General features: G+C 40.7%; 1 protein-coding gene across 1 annotated transcript; it reads right to left on the bottom strand.

Annotated features, from left to right (window-relative positions):
- Nucleotides 1-12,544: 12,544 nt before the first annotated feature.
- IFNE (interferon epsilon) lies at nt 12,545-13,126 on the bottom strand (the record flags this gene model as incomplete). Its single annotated transcript, XM_084899166.1, has 1 exon — nt 12,545-13,126. One exon carries the CDS (start codon nt 13,124-13,126, stop codon nt 12,545-12,547), a length of 582 nt encoding a protein of 193 aa, XP_084755292.1.
- Nucleotides 13,127-27,849: the final 14,723 nt, after the last annotated feature.

Genomic DNA, 27,849 nt, shown 5'->3' on the forward strand with positions numbered 1-27,849 from the left:
CAGAAGTCTTATTGGTAGTTGGGAATATGAGTCTAAAGTTTACAAAAATCCCATGAAGAGGGGTTACGTTGGATTGCTTATTGCTTATCTGATAATGGGAACATCAGAATGTGGTCACTTATGGAGCGGACAATGAGAGGAAGAGCTAGACCTAGTCCTGAAGACCCTCAACAGGTAAGGGCTGGGCAGAGGAGAGTCTGCAAAGGACCCTGAGGCAGGGTGGATAGCACAGTCAGAAGGATAAGTAGGGAAGAGTGGGAGAGAGACTACTAAAAGGCAGAATGCTTCTAGGGAAGGTGTGGCTGAACTATCCCAGTAGACCTGAGAACAGATATCAGTGGTGACCTTAAAATAGTCTGGTTTAGTAGAATTAGTGGGACAGAATCTAGCTGGGAGTAAGGTCAACAAAGAAACACAATGAGAATTGGAGACATTGTGCATAGAAAATTATCTTTGTAAGTCTGTGCAGTAGAGGAGTGAAATAGATGGTACCTGCCCTAACCAGTTTGGCTCAGTGGATAGAGCATTGGCCTGTGGACTGAAGTGTCCCAGGTTTGATTCCAGTCAAGGGCATGCACCTTGATTGCGGGCATATACCCAGTAGAGAGTGTGCGGGAGGCAGTTGATCGATGTTTCTTTCTCATCAATGTTTTTAACTCTCTATCCCTCTCCCTTCCTCTCTGAAAAAAAAAAAAAAGAAAAAAGAAAAGAAAAGAAAGAAAGAAAGAAAGAAAGAAAGAAAGAAAGAAAGAAAGAAAGAAAGAAAGAAATAGATGATACCTGGAGGAAAATATGGGTAACATGCCCAGGTGTACTTTTCTTCCTATTTTTTTCTGAGAATCATTTTCAAGAATAAATGAATTGGCACAAACTTAAAAACATTTTTAATATTTGACATATTCGATTTAAACTATTGCTTATTTAGGTATTTCATTTAATAATTGCTTATTTGGCTAACAAGTGATTTATCATTGCTCTAATTAATATCACTTTGTAGGAATTTCTTTTTTTGCTTGTTAAGGATATTTTTTTTCCATTGATTCTATTAGAGAGCATGGAATGGAGGGGAGAGAGGGAGAAACTGGTTGCCTCCCTCACAGGCCAGGGATCGAGCCTGCAATGGAAGTTCATGTCCTTGACTGGAATCAAACCTGTGACCCTTCAGTTCACAGGCCAACACTTTAACTACTGAGCCAAACTGGCTAGGGCTGTAGTGAATTTCAATGGTCATTCATTTGTTTGCTAGTTGTAGTTTTTTTTTTCCCCAATCAAATTTTATAATCAAGATTCATTTTCTTTTATCTGTTCCTTAATTTACTCTGGTTTTATGTTGGTCATTTATATTATTTGTACTTTTAAAATTTCTAACCTTTGGCATAAACATTTTCTATTTAGCTATATTCTTTTGATGTACACTTGTTTTTAATTTCACTTGTATATAAAAAGTTGGCCATTTCCTTGTATATTTTGCCAAGGCCTTAGGATATAGAACTAAGCTTCCTCTCTGTCACATTTCTCTTTTGATTTTACACATATTCAGATCCCTTCTTGTTAACCCATTTTTATATTAAGTTCAGTATTTCATCTAAATCACTTTCTGTTAAAAGTGTTGGACAATTTTTCTAGAATGTTATATTGAAATGTTAATTCCTTCCTTATTGACAACATATATACTTTTACCATAAATCTAATTAATTCTGATAATAGAACTATTTTTAGATTGATTGCTTTATTAATATGATTATTGAACTTTACTCATTGCTCATACTTCTTTTACCATGGATATTTTAAAACTCATTTAAAACAGAGGTAGCTAAGATCAAGAATTTCTTTCTATTTTTAATATTATTGTTTGAATTCTTTTCCTGTTTAACGTTAGAGTTATTCTAAGGTCTAGAATTTTGGCTTCATGAAAATCATAAACATTTATGGAACCCCAAATGGCTATTTATAAAAAGAATGAGATATCCAATAAAAATGAATGAAAGAAACTGGATCAGAGGTTATTTCTCCCAAAACCAAAGGCAAAGAACAATCATTAAGTAACATGCAGGAAAAATTACATTAGCCCACAAAAATGTACATGGAGCAAGAGAGAGGTTAGGGATTGCATACATTTAAATTTTAAAATGTTGACTGACATCCATAAAGTGAAATTGAAGGAGTCATCCATACCTCATAATGTAGGATTTGGGACTGATCTACCCTTTGGGCAGTTGTAATACATTTGTATGTATATGTGTTTTACTTTTTGTTCATTTTGTTATTAACTTATATGTTCCAAAGTATTGGAGAACTGAGAAGTGCAGCTGGCAAACCAGGGCTGGGATGAGTGAGCTCTGATGATCTGAGCTGTTGGCTGGCCATGCACAAGTACTGCTCAGGCTATGGACTTTAGCCACCTCAGATACATGTGGTCACCTGGGGGAGAGAACGAGGGGAGATGGGATTGTGACTAGGGTGGTGATGAGCGTATGCAGGGGACCACGATGCAGTGTCAGTGAGAGGCAGCTGAGTTTTGTTGGTTGCAAGAGTGAGAGTATGAACACGGCCACACCTCGACCCTCCCCACCTGCCACACCCTCCTCTTCAGAGATCAAGGCACACCTGATATCCAGCCAGGCACAGAAACATCTATCTATCTATCTATCTATCTATCTATCTATCTATCTATCTATGTATCTATCTATGTATCTATCTATGTATGGCTAATATACTAAGTGTCCTCCGCCTGTATGACCAGTTGCTATAATGTGCACTGACCATGCAGGAGCTGCTGTGATGCGCACTGGCCATTTACAGAGAAATGGCAGTGCATACTTGGCGCTGACAAAGCAACCCTTGGCTTCCCTCAAGTGGGACACAGGCCCCGCTACCACCCCAGAATGACAGGCCACCAAATCACAGCCAACACTGCCAACACCCGGAAATGGTGGCTGTGGGCACCAAATAATGATGTCACATAGCAACATCTGGCTTCCTCTCCCTAGTGACTAGCCTCCTTGGAGTTTCTTCATTCCAGAAACACGGCTTGCTTTATAGCCAGGTAGAAACATTTATACTTTAACCAAATGTCTGTGAAGCATTTTCCTGTGCCTCATCTCATTTGATCCTCACAGAAGTTCTGGAGTAGGTATATAGGAGACTTGGTAGAATCTATTTTCTTTTCATTAACTGGAAAACAGCTTTAGAAAATTTAAAAACTTGACCTGACTGAAAAGAAGAAATGGTGGACCTTGAGAAACCAAGATGGCGGCAGACACCTGAATGCAGCCTACAACAACAAATTTGAATTTAGAACTGGAAAACAGGGAAAACATCGCCCTGAAGCGCCGGACGGCTGGCTGAGAGGAGGCTCTACCATCCGGGAAGGAGAGAGAAGGCACACTGAACCTCAGGAACTATGAAGGTGCGGAGAACTGTGCATGCGAAAAGGCGGCCGCCAGACTTTGCTGCTGGCTTGCTTGCGGAGCGCGGACAGGGCAGGCCGAGTTCACTGCTGGCTTACTCCCTGTGTGTGGAGAGGGTGGACAGCTAATGCGCGGCTGGCTTTCTTGTTCGGGAGGAAAACAGAACCATCCTATTGCTCTGATAGACGGCCTCAGACAGGAAGAAGTCAGACTGTCAGGCTGTGGGCAGAGATCTCTCGGAGGTGTGTGAAGCCAGAGGCCATTACTGCGGAACTCAGAAACCGAAACCAGACCCTCGTAGGGAGGGGCTGAATAAAGCTTGTCTGTACCACCTGAGACTCCACCCCATCCAAGCAGAGCACAGAAGCCCTTCCAGTGGCTAGCTTTCTTGTCTGCCACAAATAGGACTCTCCTAGGGAGGGACAGACAGGAATCCAAAGCTTGTCTGCGCCTATACCAAAGAGGTGCGTGCCTGTAACCAATCTTGCGGGATTCACCAAAGCTTGGCTGTCCCACCCCGAGACTCTGCCCCATCCAAGCGGAATACAGAAACCCTCCTAGCTGAGACACTTCTGATCCTCATAGCCAATTGGCTTGGAGATCAACGCTTTCCAGTGATACCAACAACAAGCAAGGCTTAACAACAAGACTGCACACACAGCCCACAAAAGGCTACACCAAGACTGTCCACCTCAGGTAACTGGGAGGCTGACTCACTGAACCATATAGGACACCTTAGCACACAAAGCCACCCTACCAACTCAGGGAAGCTGTGAAAATGCCAAGACAAGGAAACAGATCACAAACAAAAGAAATGGGAGGGCAACAAGAGACTGGATATAGAGAGTTCAAAACCACGCTTATAAGGTTTTTCAAGAATTTCCTAGAAAAGGCCGATAGAATAAATGAGACCTATGAGGATATGAAAAGGGATCAACTAGAAATAAAGAATATGTTGTCTGAAATAAAAAATATTAGACAGAGTCCCAAAAACAGAATGGAAGATCTCAAGAATCAAGTCAAAGATTTGGAACACAAAAGCCAGAGGACACTCCTCCACAGAAGCAAGAAGATAAGAAAATCCAGAAAGTTGAAGATAGTGTAAGAAACCTCTGGGACAATTTTAAACGAACCAACATCAGAATTATGGGGGTCACAGAAGAAGAGAAAGAGCAAGATACTGAAAGAATACTGGAAGAAATAGTGACAGAAAACTTCCCCCACCTGTGGAAAGAATTAGTCTTGCAAGTCCAGGAAGCGCATAGAACCCCAAACAAAAGGAATCCAAAGAGAACCACACCAAGACACATCATAATTAAAATCCCAAGAGCAAAAGACAAAGAGAATATTAAAAGCAGCAAGAGCAAAGCAGGTAGTTACCAATAAAGGAGCACCCATACGATTGTCAGCTGATTTCTCAACAGAAACCATGCAGGCCAGAAGGGAGTGGCAAGAAATATTCAAGGTGATGAATAGCAAGAACTTACAGCCAAAAATACTCTACCCAGACAAGCTATCACTCAGAATCGAAGGCCAGATAAAGAGCTTCACTAATAAAAAAAAGCTAAAGGAGTTCATCACCGCCAAACCAGAATTATATGAATTGCTGAAAGGGGTTCTTTAGGAAGAGGAAGAAGATGTAGATAAAAATCATAATCAACAAATATGTAACTATCAACAAGTGAAACTAAAAGCAATATTAAAATGGGTTTCTTTGGTTATATCTGCAAAAGGAAGATGGAACTATATTCATAGCCACGCTCATCCTAAGTGGGAAAATGCTTAGTGCAGGAGAACATCCTGCAGAGAGAGTGGGCTGGAGAATTGGGGATGCAGTTAAACATGTGTGAGAACTCTGAGCATTTGGGATAGCTTGTCAAGAAGCCATTCTTTGTCAGTCATACACAGGTGGCTGGATGTGTGTGGTCTGTGTAGGAGGGTGTTCAGGTATATGAGCTTTTTTTTTAAAATATGTTTTATTGATTTTGTACAGAGAAGAAGGGAGAGAGATAGAGAGTTAGAAACATCGATGAGAGAGAGTCATCGATCAGCTGCCTCTTGCACACCCCCCACTGGGGACATGCCCGCAACCAAAGTACATGCCCTTGACCAGAATCGAACCCAGGACCCTTCAGCCCCAAGCCGACACTCTATCCATTGAGCCAAACCGGTCTTGGCGAGGTATATGAGCTTTTGTTCTTGTGTGTGTATGCCTGAATTAGGTGAAAGCTACTGGACTACACCAGCAAATATCCTAGACTCTACAAAGAAATAGTGTATAAAAAACACTTAGAACATGAAGAACTTTTCACTTTTATTTATGTCTGGATATGCCACATGTTCTAATTTTTCTGCCTTTGAACAATATGACTCTCTTGTGGCCTGAAGATAAGGAACTCTGCCCAGAAAATGGCATGGGAAGCCATTGTTGAACTCTAACATTGCTTGTGATTACTTAAAATCGAGTTGAAGTGTTGCAGTTTTGAAAGCTTTTGAATGATGTAATGGGCTAAACAATGTAAACCTGAAATCCTATATAATAAAAGTGTCATATGCAAATTTCCCCCTCCACCAGGAGTTCATCCTGGAGTTGGACTGGGGACAGGGCAGCTGGGGGAAGGGAGGGAGACCCTAGCTGGCAGCTGGCAGCTGCTAGGGGCCCTACCAGTGCACAAATTTCGTGCACTGGGCCTCTAGTATAAACATAATTGGATAAAAATAATTCTGATTACTTGATGATGTCTATACATTAAGGTTTCCATGCTGTTTTATTTACTTTTGGCCTCTTCTTAAGGGGAACATTTTATAAAGATTATACCTTAACGCTATTTATTTTTTATTTTTACTGGGTTCTTGACTTGATCCCCAAATCACATTTTTCTTTTTTTAAAAAAATATGTTTTTATTGATTACAGAGAGTAAGGGAGAGGGAGATTGCACATCCCCTATTGGGGGTTAAGCCCACAATGCAGGCATGTGCCCTTGATGGGAATTAAACCTGGAATCCTGCAGTCTACAAGCTGACACTGAGCCAAACCAGCTAGGGCTACCATTCAAGCTATTTTATTAGAATGTATCAAAACAGGGGATTACAATGTGAACCACTAGATGGCAGAATAACATTAGTTACTAGAATACATTTTCTCAGTGTGTCAATAGTAAGCAAATAAAATAACATGGTATTCATGTCTTCCTGTGTTTGGTTAATTAACATAACGCCATGTTATGTTCATCCATAATGAACACAGCTAAGGCTTTCTGGTGTCTTTTTTTTTTTTTATATACCGACACTCAGCCATTCAAATATGCTTCTTAGCAAAGAGATACCAGAGGATAAAGCTAAGCTATTATAATCAGGACATAAAAAATTTAAAACATTCCCATAAATTCCTTCTATTGCATGGCCTGATGCAATTAGATTAGATCATAAATGACAACATAGTACTTGTATTAGGCTGACATCACAATTTTGAAACTTGCCTTTTGCCCTTTTATTTTGCATTATTTCTTATTCCAGATTTTCATATTTGTTGTTTAAATAGAATGGCATTTGGCCCTAGCTGGTTTGGCTCAGTAGATAGAGCATCAACCTAGGGACCGAAAGGTCCTGGGTTCAATTCTGGCCAAGAGCACATGCCCAAGTTGCTGGCTGGATCCCCAGTAGAGGGTGCAGGAAGCAGCCAATCAATGATTCTCTCTCATCATTGAAGTTTCTATCTCTTCCCTTCTGAAATTAATTTAAAAAATTTTTTTAAATAAAATATTCATTAAATTAAATTCCAGAATGATACTAGGAAAATTTTTGTACAAATTGTTTCTAAGCTAGTTACCACAAAGGATAATGTGATCAGTAACATGATTTTTGATCCAACTATTGGAAACAAATAGAAGAATTGTTTAATGTTAGAAAAAAGACACCATCATTGCAAATATTTTGATGTGACATTTATGTATGGCTTTTTAATGTTTTATTAATTTTAGAGGGAGAGGAATAAATAGAAACACTGATGATGAGAAACATCAATTAGCGGCCTCCTGCACATCCCCTACTGGGGATCAAGCTGATAACCTGGGCACATGCCATGACTGGGAATCGAACCTGTGACCTCTCGGTGCATGGGTCAACGCTCAACCACTGAGCCATACCGGCCAGCCTTAATGTGATGTTTGTAAAAAAAAGAAGAAGAAGAAGAAAAGAAATAATATATATAATTACTTTTAAGGCTCCAAATTAAAAAGAAATATACACATTCACGAGGATCATATCAAACATGCTTCTTTTAAAACAAGAAAGGATAAAACAATATTCTTTCTAAAAGGTAGGTAAAATGCAGTAATACCTATTTTTCTCTCTAGTTTTTAATATTGTGGTGGGATATAAGCAAATTAATAAGCTATAAGACAATTAAGAGGAATTAAATTTGTTATGTAGATAATGTGGTTCCTTAAGATAAAAGTAAGGTTCTCCCTCTTAAGAACATCCCTCCCACCCCATAAATTAAAAAAACTCTTATGTCCTCTACCACTCCAGATTGGTTTCTAGCCAATCTATACATGAGAACTTTCTATAAATGAAAACACTCTTCAGGTACATCTTAAATCTAGCATTTTCACTCAATGTTATGTCTGGGAAACCACCCATATTATTTTGTGTATCAACAGTTCATTATTTTCATTGCTATGTACTATTGCAATTTGAATAGATTCTAGTGTCAATTCTAGTATCAATGTAACTTTGCTTTGTTTCTATGGCAAGTGTGGGGGCTATTACGCTTAAAGCTTCTGTGACTAACCGGCACATTTCTATGGGTGACCTAAGAATATTTCTGTTGGACATACACCCAGGAGTGCACTGACTTGGTCCCAGCTTAAGTTTGCCTGTTTTTCTTTATAAATACTGCCAAACACTTTTCTAAAATTTAAAAACGTACAGTCCCACTATCAACAATTTTATGTCAGTCATCTGTCTCTCAGAGGGTTGGTTTCTTTGTATTCACAACACAGTCTTTGTCCAATCAGTTGTCAGCGATTTCACTCAACCAGGGGCAAGAGGACCAGAAACCCTCCCTAGAAAAAAAAAAAAAAACAACCTTAGTTTGGACCATTTTCTGTAAAAGGGGGTTAATGATATAGGGTGCATCTGGGATAGGACAGTTTCTATATATAACTTCTTTAAGAAGGAAAAAACTATTGAATATGCTGCTGTGAAAAGGTATAGGAAGAAACGATTCTTATAAATTCTCTCCTATCTAGAATGCTTGCCTCTCTCCAGTTATTGTGAGGAAATATGAGATGAGTAACCTCAAGGGGACCATGCCTTCATCTGTTTAAAGTCTGCTAAGGCTACCAATAAATAGGGTTGTGGTTTATAACAGGGGGGTAGTCACAAACCAGCAGCATCAGCATCATTGAGAAACTGTTAGAAATGCAAATACTCGGGCCCCACCACAGACCAGCTGGATCAGATATACTGGGCACTAAGCCATGTGTTCTAACACGCCCTCCGATGAATCTGGTGCATGCTGGGGGCGGGGCTTAACTGGCTGCAGGTGACAAGCACTCTATGCCAAATCTCTATAAGGGGCCATATTTTTTGCTCTTCTTTTTAATTTCAAAACTAAAATAATTTTCTTCTGGTTCTCAATGATTTCGTATTCATAGGGAAAATATTCAATCTAAAAAGTATAAGAGATTAGAAATTCTACTGTGAATATTTTAATGCTTTTCTTTTTTGGATATTTTTATTGCATGTTTTATTTATAGGGAATATGATGATACTGCTTTTCTTTGCTTTCTTTTTTTCTTTTTCTTTCTTTCTTCTTTTTTTTAACAGAGAGGAAGGGAGAAGGATAGAGAGTTAGAAACATTGATGAGAGAGAAACATCGATCAGCTGCCTCCTGCACACCTCCTACTGGGGATGTGCCCGCAACCAAGGTACATGTCCTTGACCAGAATCGAACCTGGGACCTTTCAGTCCGCAGGCCATGCTCTATCCACTGAGCCAAACCGGTTAGGGCTGCATTTCTTCTGTAACCTGTTTATTGATTTGATAACTATTTCGCCAAGTACATGTAGATGTAACAAGGATAACTTAATTGGCGCAGCCTAAATACAAACGAACTTACCTTCACTCTGAACCTACCCACCTCCCTACTAAAGTATTTCTCTTTCCTTAATATCTCCATGTTTAGAACTCTGGTTTTAAAATCTTAAAAGGGCACATATTTAAAAGCAAGCAATTTTTATTTTGTATGAAGCAGTTAAGATAGATATATAAGCAAGATGTCAGCTTAATAAAACTAAATGTTTGGAAACACACGAGCATGTAAAGTAGTGGTTTTGGCTTCAAAATGAGTGTTATCTGCTATAAGTTTCCACTTGGGGCTCCTCCATTCTGTTTTCCTAAATTATTAGGGGGGGGAAATGTCCATGGGAGAAAATGTCCTTTCTTTAATCCAAGACTACAGCGAGAGTGTGAACTTGAGTAAGAAAAGACAGGAGCAAATTATTATCATTAGTGTTAGCATTATTTCACAGTTATGTTGTGCAATGTCGGTCAGGTGTGTGGTGTCTAGAACACGGGGCTGGCTTGCGAGTTGTGGACTTGGGAGTTTTTGCTCTGGCATTTGCTAGCTCTGTGGTGTGCTCTGTTAGTTATCGATACTTAATCTTTAATGTCTTCTCACCTGAGGAAAAAAAGATAATAATGTGACCACCATGCAAGGTTAATTTGAGACGTGAGCAACACGTTACATTAAGTATTTTGCTTTGAAAATTTCCTGGCTTAAAGAAAGAAACAACAAAAATTTCAACAGTCATCGGAAGCAAACGACCTGTGTTTGCAGTTGAGTGTTGGAAAATATTTCTGTTCTTTCCACTTCCCTACCTCCGTGTAAACCTGACTGTAAATATGTCAGCCCTTGGGGTGAAATGTGAACCTGACAAAGACTTCCTCCTGAGTGCCAGCCTCTGCTCCCTGCCCCCCTCACTACTGCAGGGGTCCTGCTTCACTCTCAGGGTCCTTCTCCCTTTTCAGCCAGATCTGGAAGCATCAGCCAAGAGCCACTACACTTACTCAATTACACCAGTTAAACGGAAATGGACTTACTCAATTACACCAGTTAAACGGAAATGGACTTACTCAATTACACCAGTTAAACGGAAATGGAATATATTTGGTTCCCCAGCAAGTTTTACATTCAGTGATAACTTTTATTTTTAAATATATCTTATTGATTTTTTTACAGAGAGGAAGGGAGAGGGATAGAGATCTAGAAACACCGATGAGAGAAAAACATAGATCAGCTGCCTCTTGCACGCCCCCTACTGGGGATATGCCCACAACCAAGGTACATGCCCTTGACCGGAATAGAACCTGGGACCTTTCAGTCCGCAGGCTGGCGTTCTATCCACTGAGCCAAACCGGTTTCCGCTCAGTGATAACTTTTATCTCAAATTATATAATGCATCCGAAGCAGAACATGACAAAGTAGGAGAACTGGCTCCATATGTGGGGGCCAAGGCTCTGGTCCTCACTCTGGGCAAAAGTCACGATGATGACCAGCACGCAAAGTCCCCAAGGCTCGGTGGACGTCAGCTCCTCTGGCCCCGCGTTTGCTCCATGATGATTTCTGGGAGCTGCTGGCTGGAGAGCTGGACTCCTTTGGCAGCAGCCCCTCCCTGGAGCAGGGACCTCTCCCTCTGATTGGTGCTCTTCTGTCCCATCAGCCCTCCTCTTTCCAGAAACCCCAACCAGAGGCAGGCTGGCTCTGTCCAGTTTCTCCCAGCTTGCACCCAGCACTTCCTTTCCCCAAGATCCCATCCATATTTCTGGTACCTATGACTTGAGAGGTACATTTCAATTTCTTATTTTAGTTGGTGAAATGCACATAATGAAGAGTTAAAATATAGAAATATGCTGTACATCCTCTTCCACCTTGTCTTCCTCCCTTAGTCATTCCTCCTCCCCCCAACACCAGTCATCATTGTGATTTCTTTCTTACACATTCTTTATTCATGCACAAGTGAGGTCAAATGTAAAATTTATTTTTCACTGTAATCTCAAATATAGCATTTTATACACTTCTGCATCTTGCCCATTTTTTTTTTTTTACTTTTACTTTATTTTTGACTCTTTTTACAGAAAGAGAAACCTTTGCTTGACTACATATTATCAACCAAAGAGGGTTGCTCTATTTAGAAGAATTTAGGTTGTTTCCTATGTTTTGACATTATAAGTAATACTGCAATGAATAATATGATATAAATCATTTCACACATGTACAAGTGTTTTTATAGGATGTATTTCCAGACCTGGAATTGATGGGTCACAGATTACATGCATCTGGAATTTTGATAGGTATCACCAAATGCCTCCACAGTGATCATACCAATTTCCAGTGCTCTGGACAAATTTAAGAGCATTCCTTCCCAAAGTCTCTGCAAGAATGTGTGTGTGTGTGTGTGTGTGTGTGTGTTTAATTGAACTTTTGGCTTTCACCTACCTGGTAGATTATGAATGTCATGTTATCACTTTTAATTTGTACTTTTCTCATTATGAGTGAGGTTGAACCTCTTTTCATGTTTTTTTTTTTCTTCCCTCTGCAAGCTGTGTGTTCATATATTTCAGTTATATTTCTATTGTGTCACCTGTAATAGTTACTCAGCGTATAATGATGATATTTTCAAACATTGTAATGTAAATTATTCCTAGTATTTCTCATTTTTTCTATCAATTTCTGGCAAATAAGAAAAATCATTGGAATAATGTTCTATGTCTAGACAAGTATGAATACAGTAGAAACATATTTCATTGTATCTACCAAGCCAACTTTTATGAAAATAGGCCCATTAGAGTAACCAATTATGAAATCTTAATGCATCTATTTCAATTCATAAAAATTTAAGATGGTTAGAAAAAAATAAAGTGACATTGCAAAATAAAGACAGTTGCCAACATCCATAATCTTGAGGTACACATAAATATATATGTGGACACACAAAACCCAAGCTATGCTACCATTTCAAAAGGACTAATAAATGGCTGGAGAAGCCCTTCACCCCCTCACATCCCCCCCACCCCCCCTCCACCTACCCTTTTGCTTTTAAAGCTTTGTTTCTGGCTCCACATGATTCAGGGATCCGTTTCCTGTTTGCTCAGTTTTCCTGTGAGTGGGAACACAAAGAATAGACACCGGTTGACTTCCACCTGGACAATGGTCCAGGCACACCTGCTGTATTCCTGGTTTGCCAGGTAATCCCGGATCCTTCGGAAGTACATTTTCACCTGCAACCTAAGGTTCTCGCTACCTACAGTGCTGCTTTTCCGATCTGTGTGCAGCCCCATGAGCTTTTCTAGGTATTCTAGCTGTTGATGGAGCTCGACGAGGAACTTCTCCACGTGGCTTTCCTTCCAACCTTCCAGAGAAACATTTGCCTGGAAGAGGCTGAAGATCTGCTGGAGCATCTCATGCAGAATGATCAGTGTGTATCCTTTCTCGTCCTGGTGAGGATTCACAGCCTCCTGCGGGAGCAGGAAGTCCTTCCTGTGTGGCAGACACTGCTGAATGGACGAGGGCCGCAGTTTATTCAAGAGGGTTAGACTTTCTCTGTTCACTCTTCTCTGTTGGAAGAGAATGAGTTTCAGTTCTAGGGAGAAGATAGCGGAGGAGGTCAGCAGCACCAACACACTTTCGCAGAAGTGCTTGCTGATCATGGTGAAGGTCAAATATGCCACTTGTCTCTCTGCAGACTTAGTAAAGCTGCAGCTCTAGGGAGCCTTTGCCTCTCATGCCTCTCAGATGGTCCTGGAAGGTGTTTCCCATGGTTGGTTTTGTTTTCTAAAGCTGCATTTCTCCAAGTTTACACCCAAAGCCTTTGGGTTCCCTATTCATAGGGTTCTTGGGACACTTCCTCCACTTTCCCCATTGTGTTGGCTGTTTGAGGAAGTAACCAAAAGAACTTGTTTCATTGTAGGCTTTCCTTGAGACAATTACTGACTAGTCATCCAGTAAGATCTTCTAATACTCCCATTGTTTGTTACATACCAAGTTTCACTCAACACAATGTGCTTTCTAAATATTTAGTTAAGCTTGTTAAACTTCTTTTACTGAGAGTACTATTTTTAAGGGGTAGTTTTTCTTGGAGTAATATTTATCAGAGGCTTAGCAGCATCTATATGGCATGTGGGGGCAAAAATTAAAATCCACGCAGACTACCAAGTTTAAAACCTCAAGTAGAAATAAAAATTTGCAGCAATCCTTGAGCAAATTAATCTTAAAATATGTTCCAGCAATCGCAAGTTGTTTTGTATCTTATCCAAGCAGTTTAATATCTAATACTCTAGTCTATGGGAGTAATGTGAAAGATAAAAAAATAAATGAGCAAAAGAAGGTCATTAAATAGTTACTGCAGTAGTGGAATATTAGAGATAGCCAATAGGTCCAACAACAGGGGAATGGTTAAGTAACTGTTGATAAATCCGTGTAACGAAATGCCACATAACCATTATGAATGACAAAATTATGTGTGAGAAGACATTGGGGCACTTGATTAATGTATATTCCCTAGGGCAGTGTTTTTCAACCTTTTTTGGGCAAAGGCACACTTGTTTCATGAAAAAAATCACGAGGCACACCACCATTAGAAAATGTTAAAAAATTTAACTCTGTGCCTATATTGACTATATATAAAGTAATTCTCTTGAATAGGAATCAAATAAACACAAAGAAAGTATTTTATAATTACTTTATTATGAAATATTAAGTAAACAAAATAGTGAAAAATTATAAAATTCTTGTCTTGTCTGCACCTACGGCACACCAGGCAACATCTCGCGGCACACTAGTGTGCCGCGGAACAGCGGTTGAAAAACGCTGCCCTAGGGTACCAAGAACTATGGCAAATAAGTGCCATTACATCAATAATGCTTCTTGAACTACCAATACCCAGTTCCATATTCTAAGTCCTCCTAAATAGGCACCCAATCTACCTTTCCAATTTTCCTCCTTCAACCCCAGTCTGTCTGTCTGTCTAAGGAGTAAGGGCCTATATCTCCCCCCAAAGGAGATATAGTATTTCCCCCGGGTCCTCACAGCCCTTTGATTCTCCTTTAAGACACCTTTCTCGTGCTGTCTTATCTAGGGCTGTTAATTTACCTGTCTTAAACATTCCAACATTAAAACCTCTTAAGACTGTGGAATAAACAGTCATCTTTTTACTATCAGTGCAAATATAGTAGGAGCGTAATACACATGTGTTGACTTGGAGTGAATCACTGTGTTCTACCACAAAGTAATACAGCATGTAACGTCTTATCTTTGACCATTTCTCTGCAGGCAGTTGGTGGGCGAATCCTAAGTGCTGAGAAGAGACACTGAAATCATGTATGGTCTCATTAACTACAAGCTCAGCTCTAAGTGCTTGTCATCGAGTCTGGTATTAATAAGTTGAAATACACCGAGCCAGCATTGCTCCATGGAAGAGCCTTTTCTTGTACAAAAGTCCAATTGCATTCATCAAAAGGTTTCTAACCCTTTGCGTGCTGTGGAGTTTGAACCTCAGAGAGCCATGAGAGTCAAATTATAGGAATGTCTTATGTAAGCTAACAAGGTAAATAGATTTTAGCTCACATGCCAAGGAGTGTGGGTTGGGAAGAAAAGAAAACTTCACACCTAATTGAACAGAATTGTTCAAAGGTAGGTCACGTCATATGCCCATGACTTCAAACTTAACATCTAAGCCATGCATGCTCCACAATGGATATTGTTCTGTAGAGCTTATCCTCTTTGAGAAGTTTTTAAACTTTTCACTTGATCAAAACTTACCTAATAATTCTACCAGAGTTACTGGTTATCTGTCATCTGCACATAGTTTTCCTCTCTTTGGGACAAAGGCTGACAAATACCTAAATACCTCATTCATGGTTTCACTACATGAAGGGAAGCACTAACTTGACAAAGTCATTCAGACAAAGGGCTCTGTTCTTTTCAGGGGCTGCTAGAGAAGCTAAAACGTTTAAGGAATAGATGGAGAAAAAGAAGGGGATCTCTTTTATCACCTAAATTCTGGAATTTGGGTATCGAAGTCAAAGACCTAGATTGGAGTATTCTACCATTTACTGTTGTGTGACTTCCTGCAAGTTGCTTACTTAATCTCTTTCTGCCTCAGTTTTTTCCATCTCTACACTGGAACTTAAAAAACACTTTAGAAGATTAGCAGATAAAAAGATTATAAAATCTACTATGGTGCTTAAATTAACATATAACTAGTGTATATTCACTTCCAGTTAACAAATGACTAAACCAGTCATATTATTCTGGGGGATTTAGAGACAGTTACAGTAAAAATATATTTTTAAAAATATATTTTATTGATTTTTTAAAGAGAAGAAGGGAGAGGGACAGAGAGAAACATTGATCAGCTGCCTCCTGCACACCTCCCACTTGGTATTTTGTGGAAGAGACACACTCAAGGGGCCAAAGAGCCACATGTGGCTCGCGAGCCGCAGTTTGCCAACCACTGGTCATCCCACTGCCAAGGGAATATCCTTGTAAGGACTCCCCTCAATGCTGTTTCTATTAGGAAGTTTTTGCACTTTGGGGTGGTGGAAATAACAATATTTCCAGCCCTGTGTCAGCCCTGGGGATAGTTGGCCTGCTCTTTGCAGGGTATTCTTTCCCAGTTAAGGCTAATTTATAGATCACAAATTAGCTACTGACTCTGGCAGTTCCTTCTACGGCTCTCCCCTCATCCCAACCCTCTCTCTCTTCTCTCCTTCCCTCTCCAGTATTTGGCCTTAAATATCTAGTTACATCTCTGAACTGCAATCTCTGATTTATTCAATGAGACCACTGTTCTGTTTGTATTTTCACTCTTCCTTGTACTGTAGCCTAAAAGCTTTCTCCACACAGTAAGCTGGAGCAATTTGAGGGCTCATGATATTTATTTCCCTTTTCTCAAAGATTATTATCCCATGCTACCTGCTTCCCAGTGTCAGAAAACTATGTTTCATATGTTTTATTCCATTTTCTAGTTGTTAAAGGGGAAGGATGATAATAATCTATCATGGCTGGAAGTAGAAGTCCTCTCAACATTAATGATCTAAAGTAGGAGTTTGCAAACTACAGCCTGTAGGTCAAATCCAGTCCGCTGCCTGTTTTTATAAATAAAGTTTTATTGGAACACAACTGTATTCATTGATTTATGTATTGTATATAAAACTTTCATGCTATAATAGGAGAGGAGTAGTTGTGACAAAAATGGCTTTGCCAGTGATTTTTATGTCTATTACATAAATGTATGTTTTATTTATTCACTTTTCCACAAATTATTTAACAACTGTTATTCTTAAAAAAAATAAGGCTGCAATTAAAATCCTGGTTACTTTTCTGTGTTAAAAATATACCAAAATAGTAAATTAGTAAGGAAGACACTTTAAATTCAACCAAAGGAGGGCAGTATAACATCAATTAGCTAGAGCCGGTATCAACTTGTACTGTTGGCAAGAGAAATAGAAAAGTTCATGGCATCTAGTGGTCTAATAATATGTGGTCAGCAACACATTATTGACGAAATAAATTGTTCCCCTAATGCCCAAGATTACTAATCACTCCAACTTCTATTATGCTACCTGCTGGTTAGTGTTTTTGAATATTTCCCTTTTTGCCTTGAGTATGCTAATGGACATGTGCTGCTTTCTGACCATCTACTATTACCGCCCCTCTCTCTTCTGGGGGCTGTGAGGAAACACACACTGACTTCTCTGGCCTCCGTGATGATTCAGGAATGGTCATTTCCCCAACGAGCTCAACATGCCTCTGCCCGCAGTTTGTGAGCATAACTTGCAATATTTAAACATATTAATGTATCTATCATAAAATGCTGGAGTTGGGAGTGATTTTTAAGGGTATTTAATCTCTTCTTGCCCTTTCCTTCCTGGAAAATTTAGTTCTAAAGCCAACAGGTAGACAGAAAACAGTAAGCATTGTGCTGGGAGAAGCAGGGAGAAGCAAAGAGTTCAGGGGGAATTAAGCAACATCTGTAAGAAGAGAATCTGGCTCGGGAGGTTGCGGCCTGGGGAGAGTGAGTAGAGTATGCTGGGGGGAGTTTAGGGGTTGGGGTGGGTGCTGAGCAGCTGCCATGAAGTGTCATAGTCTGAATGACGTAAGAAGAGCAGAGTTTCCTGTGGACACATTTTCAAAATCCTACCCTATAAAATACATGAAATGTTTATATTTCTCTATATAAAAGCCCAGCCACCATTACAGTGGAACCACTGGAAGGACCCATGGCTATGCACTGCGGCAGCCAAGCAGCCTGATCCGCCCCATGCCCCACCCCTCAACCTCCTGCAGCCTTTCCCCCACTCACACCTGCCCCCCACCTGCTGGTGGCAGACACAGGGCGCACCCCACTGACCTGTCCACACGCCTTCTGAGGGGAGACGCCCACCAGGTATACAGAAGGTATACAGAAGGCACTCAGCGAGGAGTCCCCACGGGTTGTGTTTGTACCTTCATACTGTCCCCCACTCCATACCCCCCACCCCCAACCACAATGCCGAAGGAAGCCTGATTCAGGAACGCCCGTGCTGACCACCCACACGGAGAAACAGCGTGTGGTAAGCATCATGTTCCCCAGACGCCTGAACCCGCCTTAAAAGGAGATGCTACAGACCTGGAGCGGGAAGAGGGACTGAGACAGAAGGTCTGGGAAGATCGGGGACTGCCCGACCTGCTTTCCGGCGCCCCCCGCCCCCCCTTCCAGGGGGGTGAAGCGCCTGCATCGCCACCTTGGACTGAGGCCTGTGAGTGAGGGAAGAGCTGTGGCTGTGGCTGCGGTTGCCCTCGGCCTCCTGCCCTCATGGATAAGCAGGAAACAGATTTACATGCCAGAACCTAAAACCCTCTTTCTGGCAACAGCACAAATAATGCAACACCTACATGTGTTCTAAACAGGACTCTGTCTGAACCCAGATCGAAGGCGTGCTCTCTACCCAGGAGCCTGCAGAGGCTGCTCCTCTCTATAAGGCACCCAACCTAGAGAGGTTTAAAGGGAAACGGAGATAAAAAATAAAATAGCGACAGCGCGGTGGTGATGTCAGAGCCCATCTCCCAGGGCCTAGGGCTCAGGCGGTCCAGACTCTGACACCTGCCAGGTGTCCCCTATGGTCACTTTCAACTCCCGCCAGCTCCTGGAGGCGGGTGGCTTGTGGATGGAGGCTTCTGTGTTAAAGCAACGCTGCTGGTGTAGCACAGACATGCGTGGGCCTTTGGATGAGAGAGAACCCATAACATCCCTTCACGAACGTGTTTTTCACTGTTTTGAGATCAGATCCCAGTCTTGGCCACTCTCAAATAGGTCTCAGTGATTCCACTTGCCCGATGCAAAGACTGGCCTGGGTTTCATGAGACCCAACCCTTGGCCCCAGAGCAGCTGCATCCTTTCAGAAGGAAGGTCACCCTGGCTGCAGGTCCTTGCTCTTCCTCACTTTGAATTATTTCTTGTCAAGTCCTTCTCTACTCAGCAAAGCTCATTTGGAATTGAAAGCCAGAAAAAGAGCTTCTTAGACAAGAAAAAGCTACAGGAGATCATCATCCTGATCGGGGAATGGGCCGTGACCAACTGCCCACAGACCCTCCCCTGGCCCGATGGGGGCCTCTGGCCAGACCCCACCCATGCACAAATTCGTGCACCCGGCCTCTAATCTAATTATAAAAGCTGTGTATATTTAAGGTATACTATGTGATGTTTTGATATATACATGTACATTGTGAAATTGTTACTACCGTGAAGCTAATTAAAATTTTCTTTGCCTCATAAAGTCTCCTAAATTCTTATTAGTTTTAAAGAGCAAAAGAGTAACTTAACAGCATGTGTATGTCCAGCAGCCACAATCTTGTTCAAAAATCAAAGTGGACCTCATCAATGATGGGACACATTGAAATCATGGATCAGCAGATAAGATGCACCTCAAAAAACACAACGTTCCTGGAAAATGTCAACACGTTGAATCTTATCATGAGGAACCATTACTTAAACCCGAGTTGACCACCATGCTACAAAACAATTGCTCTGTAATATTAAAGGTTGTGAACGTTAAAGGAAGACCAAGGAGCTCTTCCAGATTGAAAGAGACTAAAGGGACATCTGGTCTCTGGTTCTGCATGTAGGCGGTTTGGAAGTAGCCACTCTAACAAGTAAAAAGGTGGACAGGCTGGAAGATCAACAAGATTTTTTGGATCCATAAGAGAGGGGAAGACACAGGGCAGTCCACTGCCCCCCAAACTGGAAAGAGACAGGAGAGACAGCAGAGAGGCACGGGAGGAAACCACTGTGGAATCTGGGGCTGGTGTAGGAAAACCTTCATTGTGAACTGCTGGAGACTAACAGGCCGACTGAATACACAGTGTGGTCCTGAAGAGTCCATTTCCTATCAAAGATATTATCAGTATGACTGGTCGCTTCCAGATCTGAAGGCTGGGTATTATACGGTACTAATGTAAAAATGGTAACTTTTCAGTTTTGATGACGGTGTTGTGATTGTGTGAAAGAAAGAAACCTGTTTGTAGGAAACACACATTCAAATATTTGAGTACTAGAGCATCCAATTGGCAATTTACTCTGAAATGGTTTTAAAACAAGGTTCTTTCTCATGTATCATCAACTTTTGAGATTATTTCAAAAGTAAGGTGTGTGTGTAAATGTTTTAAAAAATCCAGTAAACCCATTTTTGAGATGTGCTGAGGCCTCCTAAGGCAGAATATCCTTCTTCCTACATATTATCATCACCTGTGCTATTCTTTCTTCTTATCTTCACAGTCTAATTTAGGTCAAGAAGAGTAAAAATGTAGGGGGAAAAGGCGACTCCTCCCTATTATGAGTATTGCATGATGCTTAACCCATGGCCTCTAAAGTGTTACAGATTAGATTTAAATCCTAACACTACCATTTGTTTGCTGTGTGGTCTTGGGCTAACTATCAACATCTCTCTGTCTTAGTTGCATTATTCAATATAAAGTCAAGGGTAATAATGGTTATCTCGTGGAGCTGATGAGAGATCTAATTGATATAATCCAATTAATGTGCTTATCACAGTGTATGGCACATGGTCCATGCTCAATAATTATTTTATTATGTTAGTTGTGTTAGGCATGCTAGCATTCATAGATTACAGCACCCTTTCCCACTGATTGATCCCTGGGTAAGTATTTTCAACAGAGATCTCCAATCAGACCCCTATTAATCAATCGCAGCTGGAAATAACATGACACCTATCTTCCACCAATGGCTTTTCAGTCAATGTCCATGAAGCCCTCATGATATTGATTCATTCAACACATTTTTATTGATGGCTCATTCTCTTCCTATCACTGCTTTCGACCTATTCACTGAGTTAGAGATAAACACGTCTGGAATGGGTTTTAACTGGATTAGGAGGGTGGAAAGGGATTGATAGTAAAATATAAGCAAGTGACAGAGCATATCATAAAAGGAGATCAGAATAAGACCATCTGGGAGCATCTTTCCTCACTATTTATTGACCCCTGGCTGTAGAACTTCCATGTAGAGAGAGAAGAGCAAACAGCCAGAAGATCAATCCCAGAGGAGCAGCCGAATTTAGGAAATGAGTAGAAGAGAAAACCACCAAGGGGAACAATGCCGGAGGCTAATTCCAGCATGTCATAAATGAAAGAAGTGTCATCAAAAGGTTGGTGGAACCTTGAGGCTTCAGCAGCGCTGAATCATATGTTATTACCTACTGGAATGGCCAAAGGCATTTCCCCAAGCCTGAGAAAGATACATAAATGATTGCCTGTTGCCAGGCAGCTGAGGGCATTTTTTTTAAAAAAAAAATATATATATTATTGATTTTTTTTATAGAGAGAAGGATAGTTAGAAACATCGATGAAAGAGAATCATCCATTAGCTGCCTCTTGCACATTACCTACTGGGGATGTGCCCGCAACCAAGGTACATGCCCTTGACCGGAAGGGAACCAGGGACCTTTCAGTCCTCAGGCCGACGCTCTTCTATCCACTGAGCAAAATCAGTTTCAGCAGCTGAGGGGATTTTAATCTACATGCTATTGCCTCCTGCTGGCCAAACACCTGAACAGCCAAAGGCAGTTCCCCCAAACTACAATACCTACTGTGTACTGTGTACTAAACCTTGCCTTTGATGTGTATATCTGCTTTGACTTAGTACATTTTGCGTTAATAAAGAGCAAGGGGTCGGGAGATTTGAAGAACTTAGTTCCTACGGCTAAGCTCCACTGGCCCCTCCATGGAATACAAATTTATATTATATTTCAAGTTTCTTTATTAATTCACACTGCAGCGCCTCCTCCAGATTCCTGAACCCTTTGCAGATGCGGATAAGACCCTGCAGCATTAGAACAAAGAGTGCTTAGAATAGTAAAAGGAAAACCAGTTTTCAGGAAAGCAGGATAGTCTAACAGTGTCCAATGCTTTTACGTGACTAAGCTAAATGGGCCAGATGATGTGAGTGAACATTTTTCTCCCAGAATGGCATGCAAACTCTTCATGGACACTAGCTTTTGACCTAAAAAAGTTAGCAAGAATTCTAGATGGAAATCATTATGGAAATGACCTGCCAAAATACATGTTTTATGAAATGTGTCAGTCAACTTCACATTGTCATGAATGCTGTCTGTTACCCTGGAACAAAATGATGCATTTAGAAGAGTCTGTGTTTGACCCTGAGATAGTACCGGCTGTGAGACCCAGCATACTAGACATACAGTACTTGGAGAGTTAACCTCAGTAAGTGTCCATGTTTTGTACAGGCATGTTAAGAATAACCTTGCAGAATAGTCATAAGGATTCAATAAGATAACACAGGTAAATTGCCTGGTATTAGTAATTTAATATTTGTGTCCTGCCATTTTGGAGTCCCTTTTCTCCTCCAATTCATATTGATTTCATTTGATATTACAAAATCCTCCTTAGATGGGAATTAAACTAAGATTCCATCCCAGGGACCTCTGATATCAACTCTCAGTGTGGCTTTGTCACTCCTTCCTTCCCTGAATAAACATTTGAGGGATTAAAGGAGACAAACACCAGAGAAGTCACTGTCGCCTCATGAGGCTTTGCCACATTGGGGATTCACTCGTCTCTGAGCTTTGAGAAGAACTTGGGTGGCTTCGCTTCTTGGTAGAGCAAAGACAAACAATAAACCAGAAGACTCTAAAATTATTAAAGAGATGAAACCTTTGTCCTTTGCCTTCTTAACCTGGCCTACATTTTTCAAGGCTCTAAGCAATTATCAAGTGACAGAGTTGTCTAAAATCAATACGGCTGCCTTGTGTAACCACCAGAAAGCAGATACGAAGACCAGTGTCTGACCTGGCCCGGAGATTAATGAGTTTGCTGAGGAACGTGGTCTGACTACCTGGTCACGCATTTCTCCTGGCACAGCGGACAACCAGGACCGGAAGGATAAGGAGGCTCTGGCCTCACGTGGCTCCAGGAAATGCTCCCGTTGGTGCGAATATTATCCAAAGACCAGTGCGGTGGGAGAACCTCCAAATGGCCCCAAGACTGCAATGCCAGGAGGCCAACTTCACCGGAATTCTGGGTACAGATGCTCTTGTGGGCGAAGGTAAGATCTGTTGTCTCAAACAAATAAGCTGTAAATAAACTAAAAACTAAGACAAGACATTGGTATTTAAAAAAAAAGTGTGGTAGATTTGTAAAGTCCTTTATAAATAGGAGATTAGATGCCTGCAACACGAAAAGGGAGGATTGTGGAACAGATTGACTTCATTTCAGTTTTTCTGGGCTTAATTACACTTGTACCATTGGGTCCATTTATCTTCACGATCAACTTCCTGAGGGCAACTCAGCTTGACCCCATGGATCAGTGTCACACTTCACTCTGACGGACGTAGGAAGCCAGGAAACTCAAGCCGGGCTGCCTTGGGTCACGTGTGAATGCAAGATGAGGAAGGTCATTTCTAAAGATGTAACTGGAGACTGCTGCCCAGCGTGGTCCCTCTGGAGATTCGACAGAAGATGGCTTGGAGATGGTAACTCACACCCAACAACAGGTAGCAACTGGGGCATGGGTGGAGCAAGCTGGAATGATGACAGTGTCTTTGAGAAGCATCCTGTGTGCAGGTGACAGTTCTCTTTGGGGCAGAAAAAGTGTTTGTGTTTTGTTTTTTTGGATAGTTTTGTGTGTATGTGTGTGCTTCAATGTCCTCTTTGTGACTGTGCAGTAGGTACAGTCAGGTCATATAATGAGACCATTCATTAGCTTTGGGAATACAAACTGAGCCTCTTCCTACTCCTCTCACCCATCCTGAAGGTCAGAACAGATTAAGATCACCCTGAAGTGAATGGACGCCCTGGCTGGTGGTGTACCGATACTTTTAAGATGGGTCAAGTTACATCGGTTCTGAGGCCCTCAGAATTATTTTCCTTTTGAACCATCAGAATGCATATTTATGTACAAAGGAAAGAATATCATTTTTAAAGCAAACAATTTATATGGTGGAGGGAGGGGGAAAGACATGATACAAAGTTGCCAGGCAGCTGTTGCTTGAGATTGGAAGCTGGATGCACAGTATTGTGGGACTATGCAACTTTGAGGTCATTTGTTGGAATTTTAGAGGCCAAAGAGATAACATTTTATATTTATCATGTGGACTTTAAAAAATATATAATTTTAAATCATAGTTCAAGGCTACATCCTTTGTACATTCACATTACCACCTCAGACCGTTTAAGAACAGTGTTTTTGTTTTTTTTTGTTTTGTTTTGTTTGTTTTTAGGAGAGTATGAGCCGGAACACTATCATACGTAATTTTAGATTTTAGCAAAATTGAACTTTTCTATCCCTAATTAATGTTTATTCAGCCATTATTAGAAAACCACACACTGATGAGGAAAGAAAAAAAATGTATGGTAGGGGAGGAAGTTGGTAGGAAGCTGAGGGTATTAAAGATCAGGCAATAGGTATAAGGCACTTTGGAGTTTATCAAGATATAAATACAGACCCAACAGGTTTTGTAAATAAGAAATCTGAAAGTTTAAAAAATTTAAAGACTTTAAATATATATTTAATTTAGTTATTTTTTTAGAGAGAGAGAGAATGAGGGGGAGGGAGAGAAACATCCATTGGTGGCCTCCTGCATGTGCCCTACTGGGGAGTGAGCTTACAACCCAAGCATGTGCCCTGACCTGAATTCAATCCAGCAGCCTTTCGGTGCATGATACAATGCCTGCATAAACTGGTCCACACTGGCCAGGGCAGACCTGTGATTTTTAAAAAATTATCTGGAGGTAAATCATTCAGACCATTGGTTCTCAGACTCAGTGGAACAAAGATTTTGCAAGTTGAAGCTAGAGGATCTACTGCTAAAATCAAATAATAGCAAGCATTTCCCGGTGCATATACAGTACATTACTAGAGCTTTCTCAATTGTATGCATTTTCCTCATAAACTGGTCTTAAACCATTAGTGTGGGCAATCATTTATCTCGACTTCTCAAGGTGGCATTTGTTTTTGCCTATAACATATCATTAAGGCTGTCCTGGCAATAATTTATGGTGTGTTGGTTGTTTTTTTTAATGCTGTTCTTTTAGTAACACTATGACTCCTAGATGTTCTTGCTTTTAAAGATGTTAAAAAACAATAAGCTGATCTACTGGCAGATAAGTGAATTTAAGCTTAAATAAATAGAGAGAAAGGTGTCCAGGTGTGCTTCTGAGGACCGCCCCCTTCCCCCCCCCCAAAAAAAAATGAGGACCCTGGAAGTGGAGTGTGGAAGAGAAGGACACTGCACGTGGGATTCTCTGGCAGCCTTTTCAAAGAGTGGTTTCAGCAAGTGCTACCTCGTAAATTCTGAGACTTTTCTGGAAGGCAGTGCTGCCACTAATTACTTTCTATGCTCCACCCAAAAAGACATTGGTTTTTATGTACTTGTTACTCCTTTAAAGTCTAGGTGGTGAGCGTCTGAAATGACCATACACTTCACTTAAACGAAAATCCTTGTCGGTCATTTTAACAAATATTTACTGAGTGCCTATCAGTGACAGGAGTGAAATCTACATATGCCTCATTGGAGTCCTTGGAGATTGGTTTTGAATGTTACACATGGCACTGTTTGTCTAAATTATCACTCCGCTTGGCCTTCCTGAAAGAATATGTTGTTAGCTTTCAGATTCTCTTGTAATTTTGCAGTCTCTTAAGAAGCGCCGGAGAATAAACGCACATACCAAAACACATTAGCAAGGAATTACAAATATTAGCTAAAGGCAAGAGAGATGCCACGAAAGACTGCGTATCAGCACACTGCCTGATTACTATTTTAAAAACTCAATCCACTAATGTTTTAAAATTAAAGGCCAAAGAGAAAGAATGCTTACCCCTGATCTTGGCTACAACCATAAAAGGATGTTTCTGGGAGCACATGAAGGAAAATATAAAATGAGATGAAAGTAGAAACCAGGGGTATTTATGCTATAGGCTTAGCTTCATTTCATGAGCTATTTGTTATTACATAACTTTGGAATTAAGTCAAAGTTGAAAGATCTTGGCAATTTCACAAGATATTAGACTTGATTCCTTTAATCTAGAACGGCTTCCTCTCTCCCCCTCAGGACTTCACTAACTCACTCAACATATCACTGAGCATCAAATTCATTTGTAGGGGAAGTGTTAAAAGAACGTGACTCAACATAGGACATGAAATGAAGAGACCCAGCCTCATGTGTCCTCAAAACAGTTTATCCAAAATTCTTGGAAACAATATGATAAGGGGATGTATAAAAGGCCAAATACCAGACATTGGAAATCTATGTGGCCTCTGATATGAAAAGCTGAAGCAGAGGAGAGACAAGGAATCTCTAAGGTTTAAGACTTTCTGGAACATCATTATATGGAAATCTTATGCATATGTGATAAAGTCCTGTAAATGAGTGGCTTAAAGGACAAAGTATATTACAAAGAAAGAGGAAAAAGAGAAGGGGAAAACAAAAATTGGAGTTATATTTTTTAATAAAAAAGTAATATAGTGATTGTGGACATTTGGTTAGGTGTTGGATAGAAAAATAATTATATTTTTGTAAGTGTATGTGGATATATACATGATATCCCCTGATGGCACTTGGTGAATGTAGGCAAAGACTGCCCAAAACACTTACGAAAGGGGACCCCGTACCCAATTCCTATGACCAAGGCAGCCATGTTGTGTAGCAGGTGAGAGGTGACTGGATCAAAGTGACACATGAAGCAAGGACCTTATCATGTGGTTTGGAATAAAAGGAGAGAGAGGCCTATCAGGTGCTCACTCTTGGGAACTATAATTGGGACACATGGTACAATCTATAGGGGAGGTGAAGCTGAAAGGTAGTGATGCTGAGTCCATTAAAACAGGTGATGGGACTCACAGAGCCCTTTTAAGCCAAGGTTCTGAGTAAAAGAACAATAAATAAGGATAGAAAAGTGAACTGAAGAAGGAACCGAAGTAGACTCTCAGAGGGGAGTGGGAAGCAATGAACAGACATATGGGAAATGACCAGAGGAGAGTGGGCAGAGCCTTGGACCTGCTTTGGTTCTTTTTTTTTTTTTTTTTTTTAACATTTTTATTGATATAGAGCAGTGGTTCTCAACCTTTCTAAATGGCTCGACCCTTTAATACAGTTCCTCATGTTGTGATGACCCCAACCATAAAATTATTTTTGTTGCTACTTCATAACTGTAATTTTGCTACGGTTAATGAATCATAATGTAAATATGTGTTTTCCAATGGTCTTAGGCTCTACAGTAGCAGTTTTCAACCTGTGGGTCGCCTAAGACCATCAAAAAAAACCCCAGATATTTACATTATGATTCATAACAGTAGCAAAATTACAGTTATGAAGCAGCAATGAAAATAATTTTATGGTTGGGGGTCACCACAACATAAGGAACTTTATTAAAGGGTGGAGGCATTAGAAAGGTTGAGAACCAGATATGGAGGAAAGGAGAGGGAGAGAGAGAAACATAAATGATGAGAGAGAATCATTGATCTGCTGCCTCCTGCACAACCCTACTGGGGATTGAGCTTGCAACCCGGGCAAGTATCCTTGATGGGAATCGAACCCAGTTAGGGGTGACATTTTCCCACCATGAAGTCTTACACTATGCCCCTTCTTCTTGAGGTGACCTGAGTGAGTCTCTGATCCTTCAAATCAATAGAAACTAATCACAGACGCTATGGAAGAAAAGCATTCCTGGAAAGCCAGAACAGGAAAATGAGCCCTCACTTAGCAAAAGGGACCATGGCAATTGCACTTCATCTGTGTGTGTGTGTGTGTGTGTGTGTGTGTGTGTGTGTGTGTGTGTGTTTACACCTTAATCAAAGCTGATCTTTTGGAAGTACTTTGTACATCAAGCAGAACATTAGTAACCATCATGTTCTGAGTG

This window comes from Pipistrellus hanaki (genome assembly GCF_964339955.1).
Source record: "Pipistrellus hanaki genome assembly, chromosome: 11".
NCBI lineage: Eukaryota > Metazoa > Chordata > Mammalia > Chiroptera > Vespertilionidae > Pipistrellus > Pipistrellus hanaki.